The sequence below is a fragment of the Haemaphysalis longicornis genome, unplaced genomic scaffold (assembly GCF_048455015.1).
Source record: "Haemaphysalis longicornis isolate Haplotype H1 unplaced genomic scaffold, Haemaphysalis longicornis Haplotype H1 scaffold_12, whole genome shotgun sequence".
Classification (NCBI taxonomy): domain Eukaryota; kingdom Metazoa; phylum Arthropoda; class Arachnida; order Ixodida; family Ixodidae; genus Haemaphysalis; species Haemaphysalis longicornis.
In genome coordinates, this window is record NW_027526225.1 from 119,387,489 (window position 1) to 119,408,696 (window position 21,208).

The 21,208-nt window shown below is 49.5% G+C and overlaps 1 protein-coding gene across 1 annotated transcript; it reads left to right on the top strand.

Moving 5' to 3' along the window:
- Positions 1 to 1,062: 1,062 nt before the first annotated feature.
- On the top strand, positions 1,063 to 20,952 carry LOC144163404 (acetylcholinesterase-like). The gene is made up of 7 exons (XM_077694384.1): positions 1,063 to 1,372; positions 5,128 to 5,376; positions 6,275 to 6,600; positions 15,206 to 15,422; positions 17,252 to 17,491; positions 18,299 to 18,543; positions 20,621 to 20,952. Exons 1-7 carry the CDS (start codon positions 1,076 to 1,078, stop codon positions 20,769 to 20,771), a joined length of 1,725 nt encoding a protein of 574 aa, XP_077550510.1. The 5' UTR covers positions 1,063 to 1,075; the 3' UTR covers positions 20,772 to 20,952.
- Positions 20,953 to 21,208: the final 256 nt, after the last annotated feature.

The following is a 21,208-nucleotide window of genomic DNA, read 5'->3' on the forward strand; positions in this document are numbered from 1 at the left end:
TCCGCCTTGGCCGCAGCGAAGATGGCGCGGCGCAGGTCGGTTAGCGGCGTTTTGCCTATCTCTAGGCCGCCACGTGGCCGCACGACCACGCGGAACTCATCTCTCGACGCAAAGTTTGGCATGCGCGCCGATTTTGCCATGCCGGCGTTGACTTTACTCGCGATCTGGGCTCGCGTGAGGGTGGCGTGGCGTTGTGAAGCACTCGGCTTACCGGCGTGTGGCGAAGCCCGCTGCGGAGAAGCTTCGGGAACACTCACGGTCTTCTTACGGCGACGCTGATGGGATACGCGGGTCCACCCGGCGTGGTCGTCGTCTTCCTCCGGCTCGTCGGCGGCGCGCGGACACTCGATGTCGTCGACTACGTGGCCGTCGGTGCCGGTGTTCGCAATTACAGTCCCCGTCGATGCACAGTCTGACACAGTCCGCACTCGCTGGGAAGGGTAAGGGTCCGCAGGTGACACATCCATTTCACAGGATTCGGAGAATAATTCTTCGTCGGAGCGCCGAAGATCCGCCCGCTGGGCAGGTCCGGGCACGCCCGCGGCGGCGGCGGCGGCCGTCGACGTGGCCGACGCCATGCCCGTACTCGTTCGAGCCCTCGTTAGGCTTAGCTGGGGTGCCTCGCCTCGCCGAGAGAAGATGCTCGTAAAACGACCAAAAATGGGCTAATCGGCCCAAATTTGGTATCGGCGTGGTCCTCGCAACGTTGGGAAGCTCGTACGTACGTTTGGGACATCAGAGGCGGGATGGTCCTCCCGAAATCCGTGGCGGCGACGGAGCCGATGTGGAGTGCGTCCGCTCTGCTCGGCGACCGCAGCGCCCTCCTCGCCGTCAAAAGAAACCACGCATGAATGCTGCCTCAGCGCACTGCAGCCATCAGGAGTGAATGCTGAACTGCCTGCGAGTGAGTCAACCGGTCGTGCGCCTTGTCAGCCGCTGCAGCTAAATGAGCTGCCAGAGCGGAGGCTATTAGGGCCCCTTTAAGGATGACCGTGATGGTTATGATAATCATAGGTCGTCGTGGCGGCCACAGTGCTACAGGCTCATCCGCTGCCACGCGAATCCGAACTTTAGCATGGCATATATATTCTTTTCCTCCCCTTGCAGGCTGTGCATGCTGGTTTGCGTGCCCCTAATTGTGGTCGTCTTGTTGGCCCTGGTGCTCGTCACGATGGCCGCACTCGAGCCCGGTAGTCCGCAGAAGTTTTCCGAGGCACAAGGCCTCTTCGGTATCGTTCGCGGAACGCGCATGACGGTCAGCGACCAAGGCCGCGAGTACACCGTGCTGGCCTTCATGGGGATACCGTTTGCAAAGGCTCCCAGCGGATCGCTGCGCTTCAAGAAGTCGAAGCCGCTGGACAAGCAGCTCAAGGTACAAACGTACTTAAAGGCATAGAGATATAAAGTATACCCAAGAGGATGGGACACGTTTGGCCTGAGTAAAGAGAATATTACGAGCAGACTGGGTGGTTTTCACGTAAAAAGTTACAATCTCCTACACATCCATACAGCACTTCCATATCGACGAAGCTTGTAGAATCTTTACCACAAACATCTCCGATGCTGCTAGGAGTTCTATTCCTCAGGCCTCTGGCAATACATAGAACCCCAGGAGGCCCTGGTGGAACGAAGAGTGTCGAGATGCACTAAAGTGCAAAACAAGGCCTGGGGTAGCCTCCGGCGGCACCCGGCGGCACAGGACATCGTCGCAGTTGGGAGCCATATTCGCCGAGAGGCAAAAACAAACAGTTGGGGAGATTTTTTATCGTCAAATAATTCTTACACAGAAACGAATGTCTGGAACCGAATGAGAAAATTAAAAGGGCACAAAACAAACAACTTACCCCTCGTGAACACCACGGGTGGCACATCAGAAGACCAGGCAAACATACTGGCTAAACAGTTTGAACTTGTATCAAGTTCGCACTACACAGACACATTTAAGAGGTATAAAACGTCTGTCGAGCGGAAGTCTATTAGGGACATAAAGCAATCATTACAAGTATCTTACAACTGTCAATTTTCCCCCCACGAGTTGAAGGTTGCCTTGGCGACTTGTAAATCATCAGTACCGGGTGCAGACCAAATAGCATATAGAATGATTCAACATCTGCATGCAGATACCCTCGAAACACTCCTGTTTTTTATTTAACAAGATATGGTGTGCCGGACGTTTCCCAAGGGCTTGGAAAGAGGCAATTGTGGTGCCGTTACTAAAACAAGGGAGAGATGCCTCCTGTCCTGCAAGCTACAGGCCAATAGCCCTAACCGGTCGTCTAAGTAAGCTGTTCGAAAAATGGTGAATAGAAGTGCACTTTTTAGAATACCACGATATTCTGGATAACTGCCAGGCAAGTTTCCGCGCGGGAAAATCAACGACCGACCAGTTTGTGGCTTTGGAAACGTACGTCAAAGATGTTTTTATCCACAGGCAGCACTGTATGTCTATTTTCTTTGACTTAAAAAATGTGTACGATACCGCATGGAAATACGGCATCCTGTGTGACCTCAAAACTTACGGTGCAACTGGAAACATGATTTTACTATGGAAAGCTATAGCTATCTGAACGAACTATTCGCGTAAGGGTTGGAGCATCACTTTCTAGAACACACATTCAAGAAAACGGGGTACCGCATGGTGGCGTACTAAGCTGCACACTTTTGATCGTCAAAATGAACTTGCGTCCAAAGGCACTGCCACTCACTGTTTTCTACGCGGTCTACGCTGATGACGTTCAAATCAGCTATAAACCTTGTAACCTCTCAATCTGCGAGCAGCAGTTACAGTTGGGTGGTGACAAACCTGCAAAGTGGGCCGATGAAAAAGGTTTAAATGTAAATCCTGAAAAGAGCACTTGTGTTTTGTTCTCCAGGCAGCGTGGCATAAGACCAGATCCTAATATTATTATGAATGGTGGGCCATTCCGGTTAAAAAAGAACAAATTCCTCGGTGTTGTGCCAGATGATCAGTTAAGGTTTATTCCACACATTAAACAACTAAAAATAAAATCGCCAAGGTAATGAATATAGTGAAAGTCTTGACGCACCAGTCCCATGGAGCGGATAAAACGTGCCTTCTGCGTCTCTTCAACAGTTGGGTAAGGTAGCGCCTAGAAGTATGGCGGTGTAATATATGAATCCGCCAGTCAAAGTCTTATGGATTCAGTTCTGCACTTGGGGCTCCGCCTTGCGTCCGGAGCCTTTCGGAAAAGCCCCGTCAAAAGCGTATACGTTGAGTGTGACCAGTGGTGTTTAGAGCGCCAGCGCTCTCATACAGCAATAGTGCATGCTCTCAGGGTGGCGTCATTGACTAATTATCCATGTAATTCTATCAACACGGACACGTAGGCCGGCAATCTCGTCCTTAACCGTCCATCCGTCCGCATGCCGTTCGCCTTGCGAATGGGCGCTCTGGCCCATGAACTCGGTGTCATGATGAATGACCTATACCAAACTGCTCCCATCGACCTTGTTGACCCTTAGGTTGTGTGTCCAATATCGTTTAATGTATATTTTAAAGATATTGACAAAAAAAACGCACAGAGAGAACTTATTTTATAGCATTTTCTACAGTACACGTACCTATATGCCACCTTGTACACAGACGCCTCAAAGTCCGTTTCCGCTGTCTCATGCGCTGCACATGGCCCAAAATTCATTAGTGCAAATACACTGAGCACGAACTGCAGTATTTTACAGCAGAAGCGCATGGAATTTTAATTGCGGTAGAACACATCATGGAAACAAACATGCAACATTCTATTACCTTACGGAATTCTCTCAGTGTCGTGAGCGCATTAGGCTCAGGAAAACCAGGTAAAAATCCTGTCTTAAACAGACTCATTACGAAGATAACGTCGGCTTATGCTTCAAACATGGCGATAATAGTGTACTGGGTGCCGGGGCACAGCAGCGTTTCTGGAAACGAAATTGCTGACCAATATGCTGCAGCGGCTGCTCTTAACAATGGCGTTGATGAGCCTCTGGTGCCGTATTTAGACATGAAACCTGCTATACGACATAGAATCCGAGAACGATGCCAGCAGGAATGGAACAAACAAACTACACACAATAAAAACATACCTAGGTAAATACCTGACTGAGAAACACGATAGGTTCACAGAAGTGTCCATTTGCAGATTGCGAATAGTCACATTCACGCCAAACACGCATATATTTTCAATGGAACGCTCCACCAGTTTGTGACAAGTGTGGGGAACGGCTTTCCGTGCTCTACGTGCTAGTTGAGTGCACATCCTGGAATGCCGCGAGATAGCGACACTTCCCTAAAATCTACATACAACATTCCACTACACCCTTCACTTTTCCTAGGAGAAGAACCAATGTTCCCTTACAAATGTGTTCTAACCTATCTTGCGGATATCAGCTTGTTAAACCTCATATCTCACGTGGCGTGATTTGAGACCCTCTCACACTTTAGGGACGCCATGATGATTCCTTTGTGTGCACAGGCGTCCCCGCTATCGCAGCACGCTCGGCTCCGGGCGGTGTCATGGTCTCAACCATAATCCTTCTTTATCCGCCATTACGAACATCTTCATGTATTAGTCTACGGGCCCTGTACACCCATATATACAGACGTTTTTAGGCGGTACCATACTCATCTCACACATATTTTATGGCTGAACCTGACATCGAAAGACCACCTAATAGCGTCTTGGCCTCTTTGGTCGTAGATACCCTCGCGCCAATAAACACAAACATACTACTACTACTACGCCATTACAGCGGCGTAGCGGGTATTGGCCGGTTTTTCTTCAGTTTCAGCAATGAACGCAGATGATAGGCTCTCTTTAGCTACAAAAGCAAAACAAACAGAAAGTGGATCTACTGGGACCAGTGGATCACGCAGTGCCACCCGCGCTGGCGATAACTATAGCTTTTGCAATGCTTCCAGACGCGAAAAAAAGAGTGAAAGTGTTTATCGGCAGTGTTGCAGAGTCCTTTTCGAGGAAGAATATTCTGACCACTGCACTACTGGGGTAATGATGAGAATGGCGATCGCGATGGGCCCTCTGCGACGTAGGCTAGCTGCAAAGGACAAGTGTCTGCGTGATCAGACGTAAATCATAATCAATAATAAAACTGCGGTTGTCTGACCTCCAGGGCGGCGTCCTAAGACAAGCGCTGGACTGCCGCTTCAAGCGACCGCCGTGCCCACAGCGGGACTTCTACTTAGGCCGGCAGAACGTGAAAACGGACAACGCTTCCGAGGACTGCCTGCACCTCAACATCTGGACGCCGTCTTTCAACTGCCCCGACGACAGCACAGACAGCCCTGAGCGCTGCGGGACGCACACCGTGCTCTTCTTCCTCTACGGAGCCGCCTTCCAGAACGGGGGAAACAGCTTCGAGGTACGCACTCTAAAGATACGAAACAGGCTTGGCTTAGTCGAATCATGAACTCGTCAGAATAACTACCGCACCAGTTTGAACGCGAAGTTTGAAGAATCAGCTGGATAAAGACATTTAGAGGAAGGTATGTTGCAAATTCGTTGTACAGTGACGGTTCGTCCTAACGACGCCGCTTTATTCAAAATTTCGCTGTATTCTAAGTGTTCGACGGCCCCATTACCGTTGGCAAACAGCACGTCATCCAGCTTTTAACGAAGCATCGGTAATAACGAAGCCATCTTTATGTATCGGGTACTTCATTATAGCGAAGGTAATTACTAGGGCGGTGAGCACAGATATGCCTCGTAACGCCACGCTAGCCACGCGGGACCGTTCACACGCGTGTGACGGCCTCCGCGATCAGCTCCGCCGTCGTGCCGTTGCTGATCAAGGAGGCCGTGAGCGTTACTGCCCGTATACAGTAAATACTTGTTATAACTAAGTCCTTGGGCACAAAACTGTCTTCGTTATAAGCGATAATTCGTTAAAACGAATATGACCTGCTGTTTGGGTACTTTCATTGGGTAATAAAAGTTCGTACAAAGAGAAATTTCGAATCAAGCGATGTCGCTATAACGAGGGTCCACTGTACCTCACGCAGCCCAATACAGAGTGCACACTATACCTCGAAAGCACCACCAAGCGTACCTGCGTGCAAGGTTCCTCAACCTTGGCTATGCCCCAGAATGTACGACCGCCCAACACCACCACACACATACGAAGGAAGAATGGGGTGACACCGTTCATCTCCCGTGGCATGAAAGGGAGAAGCAGTCCCGAGGACATACACGTCCGCCCTTCTCGCCACACCAAGTGTGTCCGATAGCCGCTCTTTCTCTCGTGCACGCGTTGTTTGCAGCTGTACGACGGCCGCTACCTGTCCGCCCTGGGCGACTTGGTGGTGGTGGTGCCCAATTACCGCGTCGGGGCGCTGGGCTTCCTGAGCGGGGGTCCGTCGGGCAGCGAGCCGCTGCCCGGCAACGCGGGCCTGCACGATCAGCGGCTGGCGTTCGCCTGGACGCTCGCCTACATCCCCCACTTCGGCGGGAACGCGTCGCGCATCGTGCTCGCGGGACACGACGCCGGAGCCTCGTCCATCGGCTACCACCTGCTGAGCGGCGACGCCGACTTCTGGACTCGTCACGTGACGCGCTTCATCCTGCAGAGCGGGGGCCCCTACCACAGGTGGGGGGGGGGGGGGGGCACAGCCGTCATAAAACAGTGGACGTTTTTATACCCAGTTTCGGTCGGGTGTGAGCTTTTGTCTTATCAAACCTTGTGGGTCAGGATGGCAACCAGACCTCTAACGTGGAAGCCCCACTCGCCTAGTATTTCGTGATGTCGGACCGACAGCAGTGGTCGCAACTTCTGCCAGTACATGAAAGCGTAAAAGACGATGATGAAAGCTGTGGGGTTTGAGTCGGAGATTTGGCTGTGTTACGCTTTGAAGGCTTACGTCACCAACCAGTGCCGCGGCTTGACGTAAAATGAGAATGAGTTTGCGCGGCACGTCTTTAAGCTAATGGCGACTCCGTGTTTGTGCTCGCCACCTAGCGGCCGTCGGGAGAATCGCCCTAATCAGATCCGGTTGCGGACTTCCCCATGGCGCAGTACGCTTATTTAGCGTCGTAACTGCGTAGTTGTCGTGATAACGCCGAAAGGGGACCCGAAGACGATAAAGCGGACGTGTAAGGAGATTTATTGGGTCCCTTTCGGCGTGACGACGCGATTGAAGTACAGCGGTACATAATTTTACCGTTTCCCGCGAGAAGCAGATGACGCGGCTCGCAAGACGCTGTGGACACGGAACCTACGGATTGGAAAAAAAATTACGCCCATCTGCCTGCGAGGGAACCCTGATGTGATGCGACGCATCGGGGGGTTCAATTGGCGTTTCCATTGGGTTGATTCTCTAAATCGGGTGAAACGTGTTGTGAACGCGTATGATGCATTCCATCCCATGCGGGTGTTCTCATACGGGGGAAGATGGGCGTAATTTTACTTTTCATGAAGGGACCGTCGCTTCCATGACGTCTTCATCGGAAGAATCAAGTCAAGCACGCAGTCGTCAAGCACAGTGACGCGGAGTCGAACGAGAGCGAGCGCTGACTGAACCGCGGCAGCGCGATACCCGCTCTATATTTACAGCGCCTCAAGGAGAGGAGACAACGGAGGAGAGTCGCGCATGCGCACACTTGCGCGACGGGAGCGGAGCGAAGCGCGCGCTCACAGCTGTTGTTAATGATAATGAGGCGGAGTGAGAGCGTTTCGCGCACAGCTGTCGGAGAGAAGACGGGAGGAGAGTCGCGCATGCGCAGCTGGCGTGCGGACGCCGGACAACGCCGACGCAGGAGGGACATGCCTCAGAGCAAGAGATGCGTCGCATCTAAAAAAGCGACGCCCACCATGCGAGTTTGTCCAAAGCACTTCGCTCAAAACGGCAACTACCTTCCAGGTCAGTAGCTACTTGGTTTTTCATTGTGATGAAGCCGCATAGCATGCGCGCGGCGTACTTTCTGTCGGCGCGCTTCCCCCGTGTGCTCTACTCCAACATGTACCTGCCCATTTCATTATCTGCTAGGGGCTGAAGATATCCGTTAGGTGCTGATATTGTCAAGATACATGTTTGAAATGAAGCCTTGATTTCAATTAGCTCGGAACATCGTTTTTTTTTTATTTTTTTACTTCGCTCTTGAGTCCGTGGCTCATATGCACATCTGCGCGGATGACCCGCGCGCAGCTCTATGTGCTTGATGCTCATGTCGGTGAAAGGCAGGACTCCTGCAGCTTCGACAGCTCCAAGAAGCAAGCGCACGAAGTTATCTTACCGGCGCACGCTGTGTCGCCTCTTTGTTTACTCTTATCGCGCGTGGGATTCTATAGTTTAGTCGTTTCCCGGAAGCAAGTTGTGCATATTCCAAACGCGCGCAGTGTTCAGCGCGCCTGTAAACCAATTTAGTACGACGTTGTACTTATTATCAATTATCGAACGTTGCGGGCGGCTGTAAATCAAAATAGTCAAAATTGGGTCTCAAAGCGGAGAATGTACCGGAAATATAACGTGCGCCCCAAATGTAGAGCAATTTAAAACACAGCCCGATTGCATAGAACCTTACTTCACCAGCAGCTATCCAACGCCCTAAACATTACACCATGGCGTAAGATGTTCGCTTTATAAGTTTATCCAGCACCCGTAATTTGCATGCTGCCATCGCTGTCATTAAAAGCCAAATATTTTCTGCGAAGCGTTTACAGCAATTCCATATAAACCAACGTGTTCTAAGCAGACATTTTTTCAGTACTGCTGATATGTGCAATGGTTTGCTTCGCGTGTTGTCGTGGCATGCTAACGATATTCTGAACTGGGTTTTCAGGCTACGAATCGAAGAGGAGGGTACCAAAGCAAACAGCAGTTCCAAGTCAGAACTTTCCAAAATCATAACACATGTTGCAGTGAAAGCTGGCTGACATGAACAGCTGTTCGCAGAAAGGCAGCTAAGGATGCAGCAGTCCACCATCCACCACTGTAAGCATAAGTTGAAAACAATCCTCTAAAAACGTACACAGTGCACATTTTATTCCACCTTTCTTAAAAACAGGGCAGGGAGACGTCTACAGCCGTATCATGCAGCTCTGGAATTCTTGACACACCGCTGATCACCAATGCTGGCACTTGTGTTGTTCAGGAGACACAACAATGTTCATTTTCTATGCCATTTTAACCAACATCATTATTCTAGCCAATCGGGGATATTACCATTTTCCAGGAGGGAGGAGGGTTGGAACACCAATTTCTTCCAGCTTGTGTCACAAGATACCATTCCCAACAGCAAGCATTGCAAGTCATGGCAGCAAAAGAGTGGGCACCTTTTTGCGAACTAGGTCTTTGGCAGATTCGAGCCGACTATTCCGAGTGCAAAGCCAACAAGGAAAACAAATTTAGGCAATTACACCACGGTGATATGACCAACACTAACATCTGTTGACGTACTGCTGCGGGATTATGATGTTTCTCCGGGGTCAAAATCTTGTTCAGCACTTCCTAAACTTGACGCTTTAAAATGAGTAGAATAATCGGGGGAACGTAAATGTGTCACATCGATATATATGCGTATTATTCTGGGGCACATGACCGTTCACACTTCCTAGTAAGACATTGCTATTCTTTTGTTGTCTGTGTGAATATGTCACGTGTGTCAGCACGGGTTTGAAGCAGCAACAGCATGTATTCTTGCATTGCTGTTTCCATTTCTAGTGTAATATGCCAGACACAATGAATATTTATTCAGCCATATACGCCCTAAAACAGGCGCACATACGCAAAAAATTCGCAGTGGGTGGGCGGTCACGTTTGCTGCTGAAAAGCAGAGGGACCCGAATTCAAAACTCAAAATTTGCGAGCTGCCAAAAGCACTTTTTTTGTGTGCTAAGCTGAGTGCAACATATAATATATTTGATACATAGATATCGTATACCCACAGACAAGCCGAGAGAAGGCCTCTCATAATAAGCTACAAATCAGAAATCAAGGGCCCCTTATGGAAAACTTTAGGTGTGTGAGGAACCGGTAATTAATGCTTTACACTGCTCTAATTTTCGCCGCGGGTGCGCTTGAAGTAATTCTAGGTATTTCAAGAAGGCCTTTTGAAAAACCTGCTTCCGTTCGAGAGCTACGATTTTTTTTTTGCTCCCTCCCATTCAGTTACGCTCGCCGTCGACGGCTGCCGCCGAGGAGGGCGCTAGGCGTCTTCGGAGGCGCGTGTCCCCGAAAGTTGGGGATGACGGTTGTCATAAAAATGACCAGACAGGCACTTATCCAGTTTGGCTATGCCAGCCATTTAGTCATTATGCTTTGTATATATAATGAGATAGTTCGTTGCACAAAATAGGTTGCCAGTGAGCTTCTGTCCTGTCGTCTCAAGGGTGGAGCACTTTAGGGGGACGGCTTGTCTTTGCAGCTCGTACGGGGTCACGGCGTAGCGGACCCAAACAGAGGCTCCGAAAAGAAGACCGCTTCCCCGGTCGAGATCAAACCTGGGTTCCTCGCGTTACAAAGCTGATGCCTATACCGTTTCACTGCAAAAACATTAGAAATAACAAAATGACCGAATTGCACCTGCTGTTTTCTTAAAAGGTACTGAGGGTTCAGACAAGCTCAAATAATCCAGACTATTCACCCATCCAACAAAGCTGATTGCCACAACATTGCGCAGTAACTCATAAAAAGCCTCGCAGAGTTTTTTTAAGCCTGATCAGTGCTTCCAATCTGCCAGTTTTCTTATTACGGTGCGTCGAGTCCCTGTTCTGACTGCTAATGTTTGGTTGCTCCCTCAAATATGTCAGAGCCCTTGTGACATCATATTAAGGTGCAGTACGCGGATTATTTGAAAACCGCCCTATGAAGCAATTACGCCTTTGTGATGATTGCGAAATTCCCATCGACCAAAATTGCAGGAAGATGTGGACTCCTGAACCATTCGAATATACAAAGCTGTATGTCATCTTCATGGTCACAGTAAAGCGCAAAGCTTCGGCAGAGTTTGGGTTTGGGCTAGTTGGTAGCGGTAATACATGACTTCGTGTAGCGCAAAAAAAAAAAAAAAAACGACACGGATACAGGGGATCCACGGGCACAAGCGCTAACTTCCAACTAAGCTTCATTGAAAAAATGCATGAATGTAAACACTGAAGCGGGACATCATCGTAAAAAAAAACAACGAACAGAACAGAAAAAAAAGGCATGATCAAATTTGCGCACAAAATTATTCGATTCGCACAACAATGTGCCGCCGACAAAAGGCAGCACAAAGCATTCACTAAGGTGGCACCCACCCCCTCTCAGATAGTCAATCTCCTTATCAGACAAGGCCACCTACAGGGCCAAGGCACCCTCGCTTGGTGAAACGGGGAGGCAAAGCTGCATTTGACTACTGCGCTGCGAAGGTCTTGTCCCCACAAGATTCAAGAAAGCGTCTTGCAGCAGGTGGAGCGCCTTCAACAAGCGGTGTTCCCGCCACAGCTTCTTACCTCTCTTGCTGAGGCCTTACTCGGGAATATCAAGCATGCCGGTCGAGATACGCAGCTTGGGGCGCGTAAAGGCGCTGATAGCCCTCTCAAAAAACGAATCGCTGTGATTCCGTACTTCATGACCTATCACATAGGCTGAAGAAGATTGGTTCGAAGGCTGAGGTGTTCTGAGGTTCGAGGAGTTGTGTTCTCCGCACCAAGGAAATTGTTCAGCCTATGCCGCATAAATGACCGCGCAGCAACCCAGCAGCCGATGTGTAACAAGAATCACACAAAGCCGTTAATACCATGCAAAGGAAACGTTGTGTACGCCATTCCACTGAAGTGCCACAAAATATATGTCGGGCAAACAGGTCATTGCCTCAACGACCGGCTTCGTGAGCATGAATAGAATGTTCATAAAGTTGTCAAGGGCCGCTTGGGCATTCATTGCCGCGATTGCGGGTGTACGCCCCTCTTTGAGAGTTGTGCAGTCATTGCTCGTCACGCCAACCAGAAGACAAGGGAAATAACTGAGGCGGCCGAAATAGCACGCCTCAGGGATTGTTGCCTGTCCGCACGTCCGTGGCCTTATCCGATAAGGAGATCGGCTATCTGAGAGGGGGTGGGTGCCACCTTAGTCGATGCCTCGTGCCGCCTTTTGTCGACGTCACATTGTTGTGCGAATAATTTTGTGTGCAAATTTTATCGTGCCTTTCTTTGGTTCTGTTCTTTTCTATCTTCGTTTCTTTGCGATGATATCCCGCTTCAGTGTTTAAATTCATGCATTTTTTCAATAAAGCTCAATTGGAAGTTGGCGCTTGTGCCCGTCGCCTCCCTGTGTCCTTGAGTTCTTTTGCGCTACACGAAGTCTTTGTGCTAGTTTCCTGAAAAAAAAAAGAAAAAGAAAACACAGTATTCCTCAGCTGGCACCACAACTTCCTTTTTCCTTTTAGATGCGGAGCACCTTAGAACCGCACAATGTATACGTCCGTCCGCATCCCTGCGCATAGCATTTACAATCGCAAAAAATCACACAGGCACCGGCAGGATTCGAGCCTGTGTCTGCAAGACCAGAGAAAGTTGGTGTCAGTCGTCTTACCCATTGGGCTACGACAGCAAGTTAGCGCCCGACAGTCGAATGGCTTACTCCCTCGCCTGTAACGGTGCGGAGTACCTTACGGCCTCCCAATGTCCGTCCGCGTCCATCCGTGCGCACACCATCACCAAGCGAAAATCAAGCGAAATTCTATTTGAACCGTGAGTTGCAGTTTCATTTAGGGAGTAATCAAGGTGCAGCTCACGGCTCACATCAAATGACGGTCGGGGCACCAATCGGATGTCACTCGGGGCGCAACTTGGATGTCATTTCGAGTCCCCGTACTCCGCTCCCTCGCCATCATCCGCAGAGTGGAGATGCTGCCATTTTTTTTTTTTTTGCTTTTTTTTTTGCAGGATGCGACTGGGCGCCTACGTTCACTCTCCAAGAGCAAGGCACTGCTACTGCTCATGCAGAACTGGAGTCTCAAGCTCGTGTGAAAAACAGACAAGGCTGGTCCAAGTTAAATCAGGAACACTTGTAAACAAATTTTTTTACACCCTAGAAGGTTCGAATGTTAATTCCTTCACCTGATTGCCCTCACTAGTTGCTAGTGTCTGGTTATGGCCTATATGAGAGAATACACCCAGTTGCTCATGAACAGTTCATGCCGGTGCAGTCCATGCCTGAAAACAACAGAAACAGTTATTATTACACACCAAGTTGTACTTAGGTGTGTGTTACGTTTACAGAAAATACATATTCTTGAATCGCTCCACTCGACTCCTGTTAACTCAACACTTCCACACTTGCAGGACTGAATCATTCATAAGTTCCTCAGCGAAAGGAACACTTTTTAAACGCTGTTACAGCATCAGACTACAACCCAATACCTAGAATAAAATGTCAATTTAACCCTTTACTAAGAAACGCCCCAAGAAAGGCGGTTGCTCGACTTGCTCACTGAAGACTAGCAGGATGTTTACTTTCAGCTCTGGTGTACAACGTGCATGGGTCAGAAAGTGGCTTACCTGCCAGGTAGCGGTAAGATAACTGATAACGTGAGGTTAAGCATGCAAACTTAACCTAACATACAAACGTTAAGCCACAACCCTTATGTGTGGCTGAATTGTGCAACACGTTGAAGTAATGAAACTCAACTATACTTAGATAAGACACGATAATAAAACTGCCTCCTTTTCGATATTAGTACAACGCAATTATAAATTTTGAACGTATTTGCTCTAAATCATCCAAAGTGACCATTACGCCACATAACTTACAATGGCGATTTCGAACAAACCGAAGGCACTTATAACAGAAAGCAAAAACAAAAACGGGCAGAATAGCGGAACTACACACATTGACACAACGTGTACTACTAAACTTACTGAAGTCATTGCTGATGCATTGTGACATGGAAGGCTGTTTAAATTCTCAGCCGATTGTCGTTCATTTCGCCGCTGGTGATGAAGCACCGACACTACTTCCTGTCGATACTACTGAAATTGGCGAGCTGAACGTCCATACTTCGAATACACGGCGTTTCAGTTTTTCGCCGCAATCCGAGATGCAGCTTCCGCGAGGGCGACGGTGCCCACTACATAACTGACGCAGTTCATGAGCACACAATACAGCGCATAATCTAAAAATCTGCCAAGATCTAAGCGAACACGTATCGCGCATTTTTTCGGAACGCGCTTTCGTCTAGATTCTAGCCATATGCGAGTGCTCCGCTTCTAAGCGCGCATCGCACCATCAATACGAGCGTAAAGGCAACAAACAAAACACCGAAAGTGTTCTTATTGCCCTGTTTCTTCCGACTCGTACATTTTTTCTGCAGTTTACGCTCACATCAGATCATTATTCATGAGGCTACGGCGAAGCTCTACCACAGCCCGAGCAGTGGTAGTTTAAACCGACCGACTTATCTGTCGCAGTGAATGAGAGTCGCAGCAAGGTGCTTGCACTTTTGTGACAGCCCTGGTGCGCACGAGCCCTGCCCTTCCGTGATTTTTGGCTGGATAAAGAGGCAGCTTATCTTGAGCGAAATGCGGTGCGGTTCCTCGGTCACAACTGACGTTTGCCTGCACATAGCGACGATCTCGTCTGTTTCCATCGCTCCGACCTTTGACGGGCCCGATCAAGACAAGGTCGTCGGCTGAAATAATGCGCTCTTCCTCGCCAAAACAACGCGAGTAAATGCTGCAGTGAGAGTCTTAGTACGGCAGCAAGCGAAACTGCGACGGCGGACCTGTTTTGCGACGCCATTTTGTTTGTGTTTACTCATGTTGCCAGACTGCGTCGCGAAACATTACGGGGAAACGTTACGAAAGTTTCCAAACGTTACGGCTACAAAACGTAAAGTGGGCACGGCAACGGCAGCAACTATGGGTCCTAACATTTCCGTTTTCTGCTTTACGCCATCAACAGGTTCCCACAGCTCGAAGTAGAATAAGAACTGCCTCACTCATCGCACCATCTTCGATGATGATGGTGGTGGTTGGTGTTTAATGCCGCAAGGCTAGCTAGGGCAAAAAAGCGCCAAGAAATAAGTACAATTATTACGCTGCTTGGTACGTCGTTAAGCTTGAAGTTAGTGCTGCCAAGCGTTAACACTAAAAACATCAAGCGTCATATATACCTACACGTCTTCGTCACAACTAAACTGTGTCAAGAAGTCCCCGTTCAAAACTCCAGTGTCGGGGACTGTTCCAACCTAATTTGCGGGCGGGTCGCTTGCAGGTACGGGAGCAACAACCTGACGGAAGAAACAGAGCTGGCGAACCGATTCCGATGCCCCACGGATCTGTCGTCCGAGGAGGCGCTCGAATGTCTGCAGAGAGTGCGCGGTGACCGCGTGGCTCGCGCCTTGGCCGATGCCAGCTTCGTTCCCGTCTTCCGCAGGCCACCGCTTACCGGATCCCAGCCAAGCGAGGCGGCACTCCGAAGATCGTCCAAGGTGCGCAGATGCTTGGATATCCCATAGGAAGCGTACTTTAAATGCACTAGGGCGAATGTTTCCCACAGAGAAAGGGTGCTTTTTACTTGAAAAATTAGCAGTGGCTTAGCTCGGCTATGCCAGGATATACGTAGCGTGAGCTAAGGTTCAGCTGGTTATTCTTAGCTTTCCTGGTTGTCTAGGATTAGCTGATTATCATGCTTACCGCTGTTGAACGATTTACAATACAACCCCATCCAATCCAATCCAATCCAGTCTAGTCACTGCTCCTCGCGCATGCGCAGCACGGCCCTCCAGGAGGCACTCGGAACGGATATCAAGTGGCTCCGGCGCACCGTCAGACTTGGCTACTGCGCAACGCAGGCGCACAGCTGGGCACGCGCCGGCGCCAGTGCGTCTGCCGCGGCTATGACGTCACTCATCTGGAGTGAGCAGACCGGCGAATATGCAGACCCAATTCTCTACACACCCGTACTCCAATTTGATTGGATTTCCAATCGAATCCAATACAATCCAATTTAATCCAATCCAGTCCAATCCAATGCTCCTCGCGCTTGCGCAGCACGGCCCTTCAAGGCCCACGCGAAACTGCTCAACCTCGGCCAGTGTAGCTTACGCTACAAAATTCATGGAATGCCCAAACGAGCTCGAGTTTGACATCACAAGCCAGTGATGATGTGCAGCGACCGGCACACTCAGCACCTAGTTGTATTCTATCCCTGGATTTTAGTGAAAAATCGTCCGCACGCAAGTATGCACGTCAGTTGTAATCATCACCACACCATCCCCATCATCATCAGCAGCAGCAGCAGCATCACGATGCTCTCCTCGCTAGCTAGCTGGGGAATGACCCATTACTCAATAATGCGAATAACCTGCTCCACACTAACACTGAAAGCGTAGTAATTAACGAGGTGACGGTCCTGATTTTCATTGGGGACAGAGTGGGATGAGTGAACTAAGGAAGTGGTCGTGTTTGCTTGTATATAAACGCACCCATCATGGCTCATATACCATGTTCCTGACAATGTTTTATTTCCCATAATAGATGATGTGAGTGCCTGTTCCCCCACTACCTATTCTCCTTCCATCTCCCTGTCCTCCTTCCCTTCATATTTTCGACTTACCCACGCTCACTCGCCCACCTCTGCATCGCAATTCTTTCCCTCCGACCCAACCCCTACGCTATCCTTTTTCACCCTGCTCTCCATTCTGTTCTCCCTCCTCTGTTCCCATGCTTCTATACCACTCTTACTTCTTCCTATCCAAAACAGGTAACATCCTTTTTCCGTCCCGTCCTCTAATCTTATCGCCATTCCCAAATGTCCTTGTCCTGTTTCCTCCTCTTCATGTAAGTCTACTCCCCACTCCTCCCACCCTCCACAATCCCCCATCCGAGCCCTCACCGCCACCTCCTCACCATTTCTTCGCCTTTACTTTTCTCTTGCCATCCTCCATTCTCCGCGCTCTCTTATTCCTCTCCTCCTTCTTCTTTATAACTCACCTGCACAGTAATGCGGGTCCCAGTTCCCACTGGGTCAGTGGCCCACTAGTGAGCACGCTCACCATTACATCTGGCGTATTAGACAGACAGACGGACATTGTGTAAAATGTATACGCGCCTACCGGTACCACCGGAATAGACACACACACAGTCCAGCATTATCGCGTTAAGGTAGCGTAAGAAACATCTACGCCTTCAAGAAACCCTCTTGAAGTTTCGAAATCGTGGTAGCCTATGCATAGACAACTGTAAGTGTAAAAATAAGACGGGATAGTCCCGCTCACGGCTGGTAAACTCGCCTCGTACGTGACGACGACCCGTGCAGCCGGCTAGTCCCTCGGGCAAGCAGTTCCTGGTGGGCCGCGTCGAACGCGAGGGCGTCTACCCGTGGTTCGTGGAGCGACGCCGTCAGGGCTCTGCCAGCAGCCCTGAGGAGGTGGTCTCACGGTTGCTCCACCACCACGATGCTGCCTGGCTCGAACACTGGCAGACTGCCACGGGAATCACGCTGAACCCTTCTTCCGAAGATGTGCGCTCGTACCAGGAGGCTGTGGGTGACTTCAACGTAAGCGCCATTCTCGCCTTTCGTTTGATGAGCTGCTATCAACGACCCCGGTGTTCGTTGTAATTAAAATCAACGTTTTGCCAGGTTTTAATTTTTTGAAACAAATTAAAACAGCAATAACGCAAGCCAGGACGCTGAAATCCGCCCGCTACCATGGAAACGGTTATGCTAAAGCCATGCAGGTGTATGTGCAATCGGCTTTCTAGGCACATGACACGCGTATCTTACATCTAAATTGAATGGATTGGAAACAAGCATCCACAAACAACTGAGGGTATTATGGGTTGTATGCTCCTTCCTACAGAAAAAAAAACTTGCAAATCCGCCTTGTCGTTCTTTAGTGTGGTGTAATAATGGAGGATTTGGGATCGAGAAAGCGAATATAATAGAAAGGGATTGGCGATCAGGAGGTTAAAGGCCAGGGTAGCAGGGTCTTCGGTTAAATAGAAAATGCATGTTTTCTTGTGAGACAATCTACAAGCCACTACACATTTCGCAACAATATCCTGGGCTCGCTAACTGCTTTTAGAACTTGCGTAAATAACCGCGCTATCGCACCTTCCATGTAGCACTAAAATTGTGTCTCACTCAAACGTGGGTCTGAGTCCGCATACAAGCTGACAATCGTTCTTCTTAATTTTAACCTCTTTGCGGTAATCTGCACACTCACGCGAACATTTTAGGGCGGATTGTGCTCGTAAACACCTCCTCGCATAGCACCAATTTCTAGTGTCCTCCGTTTACGCTTCGCCTTCGAAATTGGCCGATGTCTGCTTTCGGGCCGCGGGGCGCTTCTCGCCAACGCAGGAGGTCTGCCCCATGATGGAGTTCATCGAGCGCCTGAAGGGGTGGCAGAACCTGGTGTACGCCTACCAGCTGGCATACCAGCCGTCGTACTCGAGCTGGAAAAGCGAGACCGACGAGGCCGTCCACTTCGAGGACATGGAACTGGTGTTTGGCATGCCACTCAGGCCAGACGTGCCGGCCAATGAGGAGGACAGGGAATGGGCCAGAACCATGATAAATATCTGGGCCACGTTTGCGCATACTGGGTGAGCCCCTGTTGGAAAGAAAGACCACGCGCTTAGGCATAGTGTGCCTCTTGCAGGTGCTTCGTCGAAGGAGCGCCTGCCTGGTTCGAGCGGGATTCACGTTCACACATTGTTGGGGTTTTCTTTATGCGCGGACCATTCGGGAAGCGTGGGCAGGCCTAATAAAGGGTATCATTTGGTTGAACTGGACAAAAAATGGAAGACGCAGGGGTAGGTGCTGGTATAGGTGCGTTCGTGAGCTTGGCTTCTGGCTTGACGCCTTTCGTGGTGTTGGTACGGTAACATGTTTTGGGGAGCGGGCGAACTCAAATTTTAAATCTCAAGCAGTCAAGGAGGGAATGGGAGTAGACGGTTTGAGAGATTCTTCTTGCATTCGGCGAGCGAGGCTTCAAGTTCTATGAGTTAGTTTTTGGTGTAGTTCTTAGCAAACCCAGTGTAGTCCTGACTCCTGCGGGGTCTCTGTAGTTATTTGGTGATGAGGGCGTAGATATCTCCGGGTATCGCCCGTCTCCCCAAAAAGCGTGAAGGGTGCAGGTAGCATCTTGTGGTGTATCTTCCTTATTCGAGATAGTGCCGGAGCAACTGCAAGGTGCGCGTGGTTGTCTGAGTGTCTTGGAGGTCATGACACAGACGAAGCCCGTTCTTAACCAGGTGGTCATACGCAGCAGTCTCTCGATTGATAGGTGCCACGTGTGCACGGAGCTTTATCTTGCAACGTCGGTTCCATTGTTTAGTGGTGTTTAGGCGAGCTTCACAAATACGCAGCAGTTTATAGGGCTTGCACTCTAGATCCTGTATGAGGTGACCTCTGTTTAAGTGTGCGTAGGGGCAGATTGAACAAGGTCATTATTCCGCTCTCGTATGGGCTGATATAGTCAAAGGGAGTGGAGGATGTCGCCTTGTGGAATGCACTCGAGTTAGCTAGGCAAGCAATTCCGTTTTGAAATATCTTGCGGTCCGGGATGATTAATCTAGGTGTTTGTGAGGGGCTGACCAGAGAACATTCAAGCTGCCACGTAGGAAGAACAGGTCGGGGGAAGTGTGTATTTTGGTGTTCGGAGCAGATCTGGCAGGTGTTCCCGGATTGCTGAGTAACATGAGTGGAACTCATCGATTGCTTAATCCAGGAGTGAGCCTCGTGTATGGATAACGTTAGTATGGATGGGCAGCATTTCCATCTCCAAGAGTGAGGGTAGGTTCGGTGTTGGCGTCGCTTATTGTGGCCCACGTTATGGGATTTGCAGTTTGGGCGATAGCCATTGTTGAGAACGAACATGCTGAACAGTTGATCTGGAACCTGGATGTTTGACGTTATCCCAGTCTAAAATGACAACAGGAATACCACAGAAACCCAACAAGAATTCCTGTCGTACGACCAAAATGCCTGTAGTGACGACAGAAATCCTGTTGTTACGACAAAGCCGTCTGTTGCGACGAGACGCATTTCTGTCGTAACAACATAGTCAATTTTCTCGACGACAAATATTCCTGTAGTCACAACAGAACTCTACCTGTCGCCACGACAGCCATCATGCTGTCGTGACATAGCCAGCTGTCGTGACGTCTGTCGTTGCAACAGAGCCACGACAGAAAAGCTGTAGCAACATAGCCGGCTGTCGGGACGACAGAATCTTGTAGTGACTACAAATGCGTCTGCCATGACAAAATACGTCGCGATACAGGAAACTGTCCACACGATAAACAACAGTCGCAACAAGACAGTTCTGTCGCGAGGACAGCTTTGAAGCTGCTTGTTTCTTTTTTGCGATGAAAGAGAATATTTTTACCGCTTAATTTCCTCTGCAGGCGTTCAATGAAGAAATGAAAATTTTAATTCTGGGGACGTGGGATGAAAGTTAAGTTTACTATTTTGCTCATTGTAACACGATGACTAACGAAATAAAACAACACAATAGGGACATGTAGCACCAAACAGCACAATACTAAGGACACAGCAACTAGTGAACTAGAATAGGGCCTGTAGCCTGCAGCAGACTGATACCCCTTACTTTCCTTTATTTATCCCGTGTGCCTACTTCTTTCTGACTCGCGTTTTCTTTTCCGGGTTGCCTTTCAGCAAGACACCCACCGTTCAGAAGATGCTGTGGCCCCAGTATGACCTGACGACGCCCATCACTATGAAACTGGGACCCCACAAAGTGAACATAACGAACGCGGAGAAGCGGCAGCGTTGCGACTACCTTCGCGGCATGCTCGAATCGCCATAATGGGCGCTTGGCGCCCGCTTTACCAAGCGTTTTTCTCCTTTCGGTTGTGGACTCTTATTGAAATGTGCATCAGGTGGACTCTTCGGGGCACGTCGCAAAGGCTATCAAACTGTTCGACTGCGTTCTAGCGACGATCTGATAGAAGTAGCGGACGCAAATCGTACACGCGTTCGGATGATAATAAACTGATCCACGTGGCATACCATGTACAATTGTTTTATTCAGTATTTCTGGACGATAGCCAGTCAGCAACATTTTACCTCTGTCGCGTCAGAGTTGATGAAATAGACCTCACATGCGAAGGGGGACACCTTTTGGGGGGACACGTTATAGGCCTGTACAATTTTTCTTGCAAAAGTATTTCGGAGGGGCCTGGAGCTGCCCAGAATAGTTTTGGACAGTAAAATGAAAGAGCATTAAACGGGACGGTTTTCTGC

What these genes read in the sequence shown, in the direction of transcription:
- LOC144163404 (XM_077694384.1), top strand. Translation starts at nt 1,076, where the DNA reads ATGGCATATATATTCTTTTCCTCCCCTTGCAGGCTGTGCATGCTGGTT. An exon ending in CGCTGGACAAGCAGCTCAAG is followed by an intron (nt 1,373 to 5,127) that starts GTACAAACGTAC and finishes TCTGACCTCCAG; the next exon opens with GGCGGCGTCCTAAGACAAGC. An exon ending in AGGCTGTGGGTGACTTCAAC is followed by an intron (nt 17,492 to 18,298) that starts GTAAGCGCCATT and finishes TCGCCAACGCAG; the next exon opens with GAGGTCTGCCCCATGATGGA.